This window comes from Lactuca serriola, chromosome 2 (genome assembly GCF_051521515.1).
Source record: "Lactuca serriola cultivar US96UC23 chromosome 2, Lser_US96UC23_V15, whole genome shotgun sequence".
NCBI lineage: Eukaryota > Viridiplantae > Streptophyta > Magnoliopsida > Asterales > Asteraceae > Lactuca > Lactuca serriola.
This window is the reverse complement of record NC_136409.1, coordinates 63,347,766-63,358,032: the sequence shown is the minus strand read 5'-3', so window position 1 is coordinate 63,358,032 and position 10,267 is coordinate 63,347,766. Positions and strand designations below refer to the sequence as shown.

Genomic DNA, 10,267 nt, shown 5'->3' with positions numbered 1-10,267 from the left:
TATTTTTCATGTTTTAAACTTATAATTATGTCATTTTCAATGGGATCTCGGGATTCTGATCCGATCTTACGATCATGATCTTACAAACTTAAAAACAATTATATGTAAGATTTCAATCTTAACAACCTTGGTTTTAATGATATGAGTTTTACCCATCTAAAACAAAACCTTTTTGAGAAACTTGTTATAAGAAGTGAGTTTTTCCAAATGAAATGTGTTTCCCATATCTTAAACCTAGTAAGTAGACGAATCAAAACTAATATGGATTTATTAAAACTCACGTGAATAATAAAAATATTATTTGATCAAATCAAAGATGCGTATGGTCTAACTAGCGGATTAAGGTCGCACTAAAAGCAAGTGATGAAAATCCTCTAAAGAAAGAAAATATGTTGGATTCTATGAAACAAAATATGAACATCCCTAGATATTCAGAACACTTAACAAACAGAATAAAAATACAAAATAACTGAACTTTTCAGTTTACACCATTGCACTTAAAGGTTTTGTATACCTTATGATCCTTTGAGTCCATTTGAATTAGATTCTAATCTGGTCATTATTCTTTAAATGTTTTCCCATTATATCAAGCAACATATATATCTCTTTCGTTTGTTGATGGGATTTATCCCCTTTTCTAAATTCATATGCCACGTCATCAACTTCAATCGAACTACAACCTGGACTCTTCTTGATCTTCCTTTCTTTCATAATCTTTCTCAACTTAAACGCATCCCTAAATCTGTTTTCAGATGAATACAAATTCGACATAAGTATAAAAGCACCATCTTTATCTTTATCCATCATCTTATCTACTTTTTCCATCACCCTTTTCCCAATCTCAACATTCTTGTGGGTCCCACAAGCCGCTAGTAATGCCCCATAAATCAAACCATCAGGTTCTATATTCATATTTCGTATAAAATCCTCAGCTTCACTTAACAATCCAGCACGACCTAAAAGGTCAACCATACACCCATAATGCTCTTTTTGAGGTTTAATATTGTGGACTTTTAACATGTTAACAAAATGTTTAAATCCTTCTTTTACAAATCCACAATGTGCACAAGCCATTAGAACAGCTAAATATGTTACATCATTTGGTGTTATTCCTATTTTAGGCATCTCAGAGAAAAGTTTTAGTGCCTTTTGTCCTTCTCCATGTATTGCAAACCCAAGTATCATGTTTGTGTATGTATAAACATCTTTATGTTTCATATTATTGAAAACATAAGTGGCTTTCTTTATGTCTCCACATTTTGTATACATATCTAAAAGTGCGTTTCCTATAAATCCATCTATTTTAATCCCGTTTTTGTTTATGTAAGAATGTACCCATTTACCTTGTTTGAGTGTCCCTAAATTAGCACAACAATTGAGAACACCAACTAGAGTGATATTGTCAGGTTTGACTTTTTGACTTTGCATCTTTTTGAAAACATTCATTGCAATCTTGAACTTTCCTTGTTGAATTAATCCTAGTATTATCGAGTTCCAAGAAACAATGTTTTTCATAGGCATTTTGTTGAAGAGTTTAATGGCTAAAGTTGGATTACCACATTTGAGATACATATCAACTAAAGCATTACATATGTAAACATCGAAATTCAGATCATTATCATAGATATATTGATGCAGTTTTATACCAAGATTAATGTCTCTCAACTTTGCACATGATGAAATCAAGATCACCATTGTCATCTCATCTGCTATAACACCTGCTTCACACATCTCATAGAACACTTGCATTCCTTTTTCTAAACAACCCCTTTTCACATAGCCTTGAATCAACGTGGTCCAAGTCACTAAGTCTCTTTCAGGACTTTCATCGAACACCTTCTGGGCGCTTTCCATAACACCACAAGCACCATAAAAACTCATCAACGTGTTCACAACATATAAATTCAACACAAACCCGTTTTTAACCACGTGTGAATGTATCTGTTCGCCTTCTCTCAACGCGTAAGAAAGCTTGCACGACTTCAGGACATAAGGGTAGGTAAAACTATCCCCAATCAAGCCTTTCGCAAGCAAATCACTGTAAAACAACAATGCGAACAGAGGGTTTTGATTCGAATGACTGAATGATCTTATGACGATGTTATAGAGATCGATTGTTGGGTTCTCGAGTTTGTTGAAAAGAGAGTGGATGTAGGTGATATCAGGAACGTGGTTTGATGTGCTAGCACAGATAGAGATGATTGTGGTGTACACCAATTGTTGGGTTTGGTGTGGTAATGTTGGAGATGTTTTGATGATGTAGGAATGGATTTGTTTGAGTTCTTTAAAGGATTTACAGGATTCAAGTTTGTGGATAATTGAGGAGTTTCTGGAATCGGTATCATGGGTAAGTGCTATGGAGGAAGATGAAGATGAAGGTGTAATGATATTTTCCATTTTAGCTAAGATTTTCATTTTCAGTGGATAACGATGATCAAAGGTTTTCAAAGATAAAGTTAGCGACATTTCATAGGTTTTATAGGGTGTGAGATTGAGTTTGAAATATCTTGGTTTTTAAAAGGGTTTTTACATAAAAATATTTGGTAAATTTTGGTGAGTTTTGTAATATTTTAGTGGTTTTTTAAAAGATTTTTTTAACATCAAAGTCCCAGCTACATTTTTTTTTGTTCATTAAAACCATAAGTTTGCATTTTTATTTTCAATTTTGCCTTTTTGTTTAATTCTAATTCATTAAAGCTCTTAAATTTATTATAAATATTCAATTTCAACTTTTTCTGGTTCATCAAAAGTCGTTAAGTTTCACATAAATGTTCGATTTACCAGTAAACCGCAAAAAAAAATAACCTGAAAAAAAAAATGCAAACTTGTGACTTTAATGAATCAAAAATCACTGTATTGCACAAAATATTACTTCTATTTCTTTATAAATATTAAAATTACATGTATATCAACCTCAAACTATAAACTAATATCTATATCCAAACTCATAATTTAATTATGTTTAAATTAATTTAATATTGTTTAAAAACTTATCTAGATATCAAAATTATATATGATTGTACTAAAATACACTTCCTAAAGTAAAGATTAAAATTAAACCTAATTAAATATTACAAAACTTTCTACGCATCATTAACATTATGTCGTCATTCTTTTATCACAGCTATTAAAATCATCTTCAAATGTCAATTAAACACAGTTCTCTTATTCTTCATTGCAACATGTATATCTCTTCTTCATTCGATTAATTTTTGTCCTACATTCGATTAATTTTTACATATGGTTAATTGTTGGTAAATGAAATTATGCATAGCGACATTTGGTGTAATCTTTTTTGCACTTGACCTGTTTTATAATCTTTTCTACACAGGAACCTGTTTTGCGATTTTTTTTTCATATGGACCATTTCTGTAATCTCTTTTTCTGCAGAGAGACATTTTCAGTAATTAAGTAGGGACTATTTCTGTAAAAAAAATATTGCACAGGGACCTGTTCCATAATCTTTTTCTGCATAAAGACCTTTCCTGTAATATTTGTGTTGCATAGGGACCTTTGGTTCCACATAAATGGAATTTAATGGTCCATATATAACAATTAATCCACACTTTTGAGCCATTTCAATATTACACAAATAAATGAAATCAATAAATGAAAATAAGATGCAATCTTACACAAATAAATGAAATCATACACAAATAAATGAAAGTAACGTTGTTGGTGTCATTAAGACTTTTCTTAAAATTGGATTTTCAATTTCCTTTTTTTTTATAACATCCTACTTTCATTTCTTCCTATAACATCAAATACAATTTTCATGATAACAATTTTTTTTAACTATCGAATATCTCCTGCATCTCACTGGTGCATCTTCCTAATTTCAACAACAAATAACAAAATTATAATTAATAAGAGAGCAAAAAAAAAAAAAAAAAAAAACTACAACAATATAGACTCTTATGCTTGTAATTACAAGAGTGCAAATGTAATAGAATTAATGACTTACTTATCCAATAACTTATGTAGTTTTATCAATTTATGCAACAAAACAAATCTATTACCAATTTATGTGGTCACCTTTCAATTTCTTGCCAATTCGTTACCAATTTATGCAACAAAAATCGACCCCTTACCAATTAGTAAATCTATAAATGAATAATAAAAAATTGTAACAAATTTACACGTTGATGCATAAATTTGTAAGAAATCCACTTCGTTGCACAAATTAGTCATTAATAAAAGCCCAATATCATCAAGTTTCCCTCACAAAAATTGACATTAAATTTCTTGAATTATGCAAAGTGTTTCAGGATTCTATTTTGAGATTTCGAAAGTGCTATAAATGTATATTCCAGCAGTCTACCTCTAAACAAACAAACAAAAAATAAATAAATAAATAAAATAATAATAAAAAAAATAAAAAATCTTTAAAACACATACCAAACAACACATTTGAGGTGGTGCTACTGCTACCTGCGAGCCATTGCCGCCACAATTCCACCAAACACAACCCCGATGGTGGTTGCAGCAATGCCTATGCCAATTACACCATCTGCATATATACATGCAATTTTACAAAAATTAAAATATAATACATAAAATTGTTTAAAAGCAATATACTTTCAATTATTTGTGTATTATATTTATACCCATATATTGTTAAGTGTTTAACTAAAAAACGACAATACGACATTTTTTACCTACTTACAAAAATCACAAAATGTTATTCTAATGATGAGGATGAGGAGGGCATGAACGTCTTTTTGTGATTTTTGCAAGAAATATGTAGAAAATATCGTTTTTTAGTTAAACACTTAAGTGCTGGTTGTTTTTTCGAAACGAAAATACATAAAGTCTGCAGAAGAGGTGAACCAAACGGCTGCAGCATTTAATAAAAAGTATGTTTTTTAACGTATGCAGACTGCTGCAGTAAGTTAAAGTAAGCTGTGAAGAGGTTTGAAGCAGTTGGTCTAACACACAGTTTTCTGAAAAACAAACAGCTGCGAAGGGCCTAGTGCTGCGCGACGCAACAATAAGTGGTCTGAAATGGTTTTTTACAAAAAACAAACAGCACCTTAACCAATATATGGGAAGTCAAAAGAGACAAGAAATGGAAGATGAAAATGAAAATGAAAATCATCAAACCTTTTTTAATATGGTCTTCAATTGTTCTTTTCAGATTCAATGCCTGCATCCAGTTGGGTGCTATCTATAAAAAAATATATCAATCACTAACAAGGTTAAATAAAAAAACAATAGCAATGTATTTTTATTGATTTACTTTTATTATTTTATCAAAGCATCATATTAAAAGAAAGCACAACACCTCAATAACAAAAAATTGAAAGCACAATATTGAACGTTTGAAACAATAAAAAATGAAAAATTAGACCTCCAAGCAGCGATCAACAAGTTGTCTGCTTTTAGAGTAATCACCACTTCTATAATATCCAACAGCAAGTAGATACATCTTTTCCCTTGTTTGTAACGGGCTATTAGTATCCACCAATGAAGCTGAAACAACCAATAAAAATTAAAATCCATTATATTAAACATTTTTTTTATTATTTATATTTTTCCAACATTCAACTTTTTGTTTTGTTTAAATTAAAGTTGAGAATAAAACTCATGTGTTCACCTTCAAGCATTGCTATCCCACGTTGTACATCTTCAGGTCTCCTTGAATGAACAAGAGCCCATGATAAACGCATGTGGCACTCATGTTTTAGTTCATCTTTAGAACCTTTTTCAGCTTCATTAACCTCACGCTCACAACCCTGTTTTATAAAATTGATTATTGAAATTATTATGTTACAATACACATGAAATTATGCTTAAATTAAATTTCTATTATGTTACAAAGGTGAAGTGAAACGAAGATTATTGCTCAAAATGATACAAAAACGAAAAATTATTGAGAGAAAACAACGGGAACAAACGCCATCGAATCTGTTGAACATTAAAATACATGTGTGCAACAATTAATCCAAAATTAAATTGTTAAGAAAATTCACTTTTGGATGATGAATTGTAATTTGTGTTATTAGGGATTGGGTTTAATAGGAATTTATCAAGGGATAAATGCTTACAACGACAATGTCGGAATCGCACCAAGGAATCTGATCACTGCCTGAGAAGAAGTCGCCTACGGACTCAAAGAACCTTCCGATCTTCGCTTCCATGAATTCCTTTCCGGTGCTAACGAATTTAGGAAAAAAATAAAAAGAAGATATGCATCTCTCACCTTGTCCTCGAGATTAAACTCGAGGAGGTAAGAAAGGATAGGGGTGAGCACTTCAACGAAAATCAAAACTTAAATCGAATTACTTTCATTAAATCTATAGTTTTTAATTATTATTATTATTAATATATTTATACTACCTTAACTTATAAAAAAAATCTTATTATTTCTATAAATAGAATCAATATAATAATAATATTTTTTAAGACGTTCAAGTATTTAAACTTAAAATACAACCAACTATTAATATAATAATATTATAATATATATCTTGCTAGAGATACAAGTATTAAAAACACATTTAAATTAGTATTTCTTTATTTTTAAGGATTGAATTAGTATTTTCATCAATTTTGACCCAACTTGTACTCCTAAAATATCTCTTCTCTGGTATCTGGTGCATTCGAAATCTGAAACACTTCTTTTCGATAAATCGTTTGAAATTTAAAAGCTCATTCAAATTGGAGTTCCCTAATTTTTTGCATAAAATATAGTTGACTGGAGACTAATTCAAATCTTCATCTCCTTTTCCTCCATGGAATCCACCACCCCAATATTTTTTGACCTTTAAAACTCACTGCTCTCTCCCACCTCTCTTCTTTGTGAGTGTTCACCCAGTTCCTCTTTTATCTATGAAAGGTCACCATCCAAAAATGAGAAGAATCGTTCAAAAGGATAAGAGTCTTTTTTTCCGAGATTTCGTCTATGCGAGGCCACCACCGGATCTCGATTAGATCTCGATTTACAGATCTTCAAACCGACTCATGTTTTTAACCTTGCTCTTGCACCACTTCTATAGATGCCACCTCTCTCTCATGATTGACTTTAAAATAGATTAGCTTTTCCACTTCAGGTACGCTCTCTTCCTCTCTCTTTCGATTCTGCCTTTTTCCTCACCCTCCTTCCCCTCCTGTCTCTATCAACCTAGACGTTACTCCATCACCATTTTCATACCGATTTTGGATTTGAATGGGTTGCGATGTTTGGCAAACCGATGTTTAAATCTTTGTTTTTTTTATCAAAATAACAAATTATTGACTCAATGTTCTTTTATCAAGAAGAACAACTAACAGTGCCCAGGAAGCACCAGGTGTTGGCAAGGTTAGTTTAGTCTTTGCTAAACTCTTATTTGACATTTCTCTAACACACATACACATTGTGCATAATAACTAAAAGATGTAAGATTTTATTTATGGTAATGTTGCTTCTTGTGGGTTATATTTCAGGTCTTTCTAATATGACAACTTCGATTTTTAGTGGGAACACCATCATCACTTCCAAAGGAATGACTGATATGCCAATTTTGGGTTCATCTTTCATGTCTTTTAGTGTGAAAACTTTGGTCAATTGGTTAAAGTTAGACCTCAAAAGAAGTCCAGAGATCCATGTTTGCTGAGTTCTTCAGTTAGGTATTGTTTTCATAAATGATATAGTTATCATATTTAAATCATATATGGATCATGTGTATTCTAATGTTTTCAAGGTCAATCATGTCACGTTATAAGATTCAATGTTGGTGTCTGTTTTTTGGTGGAATCAGTTGTGTAATCTGATCATGTTCATGTTTTTATTTTCATATTAAAGAACTGGACAAACTAAGTTGGTCTTGAGGATCCTCATGATAATATTGTAGGTATTCTTTCCTTTATTAAACCAATTTAATATTTTCTTGGGTAATGTACCCGTCATCATGCTGTTAGACCTGTTAATACTAATTCATGTGCATTTAATTGTAAAATTCTTTATTTTAATATGATAGGTTGTGGTATTAAATATAACGACAAATGAAATCTATTTTTTATGACAAACATGATATTTGTAGATGACCATCATTTAAATTTTATGGATCCCCCTCACTATTCTCCTTTGAGGTAACTATAACTACTCTATTGCCCCTTCTCATTTCCTTTTTTGGTTCTGACTATCATTTATTCTGGTATCTATTTGATAGGATGCCCAAAGTGCAATAAGTGATTCAATTGGTGAGGATTTTGAGTGTGTTTACTTATTGTATATATTTGTTAATAGAAATTCATCAATAAAAACCCTTTTTGTATTTTTTATGGTTGGGAACCATAGCCGTCAGCAATACCACCACCATTGACTGGCATTACTGAAGTTGACACCACCATCAGTTGCCTCCATGGCCACCATTCACAGTATCTCTCTCTCTCTCTCTCTCTCTCTCTCTCTCTCTCTCTCTCTCTCTCTACACATACACACATACACTCACATGGCCAATTCTATTAGGACTTGATGTTATAATAAACTAACAGATGAAAGTACATTATTATTTCATTTCTGTTTAACCCAATAAAAACACAATACAAGTTTATTTGGGAAAATGTTGTGGAAAAAGACCATTGGTGCAATTAATTGCACGTTTAAAATATTAGGTTAAAGCAAGAAATGTCAATGTACTTTCATTGGGTTGTTGATAATAACATCTAACTATCATGTTTTCCTTTTTAACATTATAGGTGTAATACCTAAAATAAAAAATACAAAGTAAAAGCCAAACCTACAAATTTTGAGGTATTTTCATATAATACAACTAATTATTTCATTCTGTATTTGATACTCATTTCTAAGGGGTCTCTCCTTCCGAATCTAAATACCCTATATCATAGTAGATTGTAATGTTGCTCAAATATCCTAAAGATTTGCTTATACTTCACATGTCAAATTTCCTAAGTTTCTGTTATTATCTACCGAAATAAGTGATTGCAGGTCCAATAAAATGTAAAATAAATCGTTTATAAGAAACACTTTTTTACTAAATGTATGTGTAAACAATCAGCTTGCAGATAACCATAAGAGGTCAACAAGTGACCGAAAGCAAATATGGTGAAAAAAAGAAAAAAAAAGAGAAGAAAAATACAATGAAAGTAATATAAAGGCCTAAATGCAAGAACGACGATAAGTAAATATGGTGAAAAACGAAAGAAAATAGAAGAAATATCACAACAAAAGTAATATAAAGGCCTAAATGCAAGAATGCCAATGTAATTTCATTAGTGTCTTATAACATCATACTTTTATTTCTTTCTTTCAAAGTATTGTAATTTATAATATTTCAAATGCAAGAATGCCAATGTAAGTTCACATATTTATAGCATTATATTTTTAATTTTGTTTTTATGAAAAAATAGTTAGCTAAACCTATGGATTTATAACAATGAAAAAATGCAATGTGTTGATATTAACTTCTTAAATAGTTAAAATTCAAACGCCTATAGAAATTATTATTTGAGATTACATCTTCAAACAATGCCAATATATAAAAATATCGCTTCATTTTGAAACCTTTTCAGTCTTACTGTAGAAAAATTATTTCTCTTATTTGATCATTAAGACATTGATTTTTTTAGAAAATCATTAAATATAACATTTATTCTATAAATTACAATGCAGTTTGGAATTTATGCGTTTAATCACTTAATTTTTTTTATTGCTTAACGATATTGTTGATTAAATGAACATCTCAAACCACAAATATACACTCACTTATCATATTTGCAATTCAAATTCCATGAAACAATTACAATGTATTTTTAAAATCGATGTACAAATATTTAACAAAAAATGGCGACCAACTTCTTAATTTAACTCAAAAAGAAAATTTATTCCTATTTTTTAAACAAAACATCATATTTATATCTCTAACCAAAAAAAGTTAAACAAAACAACAAGTTTAATCGCCAAAAGCAAACCCTTGCATAACCAGTTTTAACATTGCACTCTCAAATTTCTTGAACAACTAACCAATAATAGTATTGCATTTTCCTTTTTTTCTGTAAAAAACTAACCATTTTTAAGTTTTCATAAAAACTAACCGGTTATTGTACTAATGTTCAATATTTTTGAAAAACTAACCGGTTATAGCAATACGTTTTCATTTTTTAAACAACATTGCATTTTCATTTTCATTTTTTTTTTCTGAAGAGTTAATTGGTTTTGGCATTGCACTTTTTATTTTTGTGAAACCGATCGATAACAGTGCAAGTGTTCTTTGAAATATAACATGTCTCCGAATGGAACTAATTGCTTGAAAGAAACTATTCGCTG

General features: G+C 30.4%; 1 protein-coding gene and 1 pseudogene across 4 annotated transcripts; both read right to left on the bottom strand.

Annotated features, from left to right (window-relative positions):
* Positions 1–282: 282 nt before the first annotated feature.
* Positions 283–2,502, bottom strand: LOC145086314 (pentatricopeptide repeat-containing protein At1g08070, chloroplastic pseudogene; annotated as a pseudogene).
* Positions 2,503–3,584: 1,082 nt separating this feature from the next.
* LOC145086313 (mitochondrial fission 1 protein A-like) lies at positions 3,585–6,258 on the bottom strand. Of its 4 annotated transcripts, none has more exons than XM_079024065.1 (6): positions 6,048–6,257; positions 5,597–5,735; positions 5,351–5,472; positions 5,104–5,167; positions 4,399–4,510; positions 3,585–3,832 (listed from the first exon to the last, which is right to left on the bottom strand). In XM_079024065.1, exons 1-5 carry the CDS (start codon positions 6,138–6,140, stop codon positions 4,428–4,430), a joined length of 501 nt encoding a protein of 166 aa, XP_078880191.1. In that variant the 5' UTR covers positions 6,141–6,257; the 3' UTR covers positions 3,585–3,832; positions 4,399–4,427. The 4 variants fall into 4 exon arrangements, with proteins under 4 accessions (XP_078880191.1, XP_078880192.1, XP_078880193.1 ...); XM_079024066.1 differs by having other exon boundaries at positions 3,585–3,828; XM_079024067.1 differs by lacking the exon at positions 3,585–3,832 and adding an exon at positions 4,125–4,323.
* Between the last annotated feature and the right edge of the window lie 4,009 nt (positions 6,259–10,267).

Excerpts from the sequence above, each read along its gene's own strand:
- LOC145086313 (XM_079024065.1), bottom strand. The coding sequence starts at position 6,140 with ATGGAAGCGAAGATCGGAAGGTTCTTTGAGTCCGTAGGCGACTTCTTC. Across the intron at positions 5,736-6,047 it reads GCGATTCCGACATTGTCGTT|GGTTGTGAGCGTGAGGTTAA; the intron begins GTAAGCATTTAT and ends TTTATAAAACAG. Across the intron at positions 5,473-5,596 it reads TGGGATAGCAATGCTTGAAG|CTTCATTGGTGGATACTAAT; the intron begins GTGAACACATGA and ends TGGTTGTTTCAG.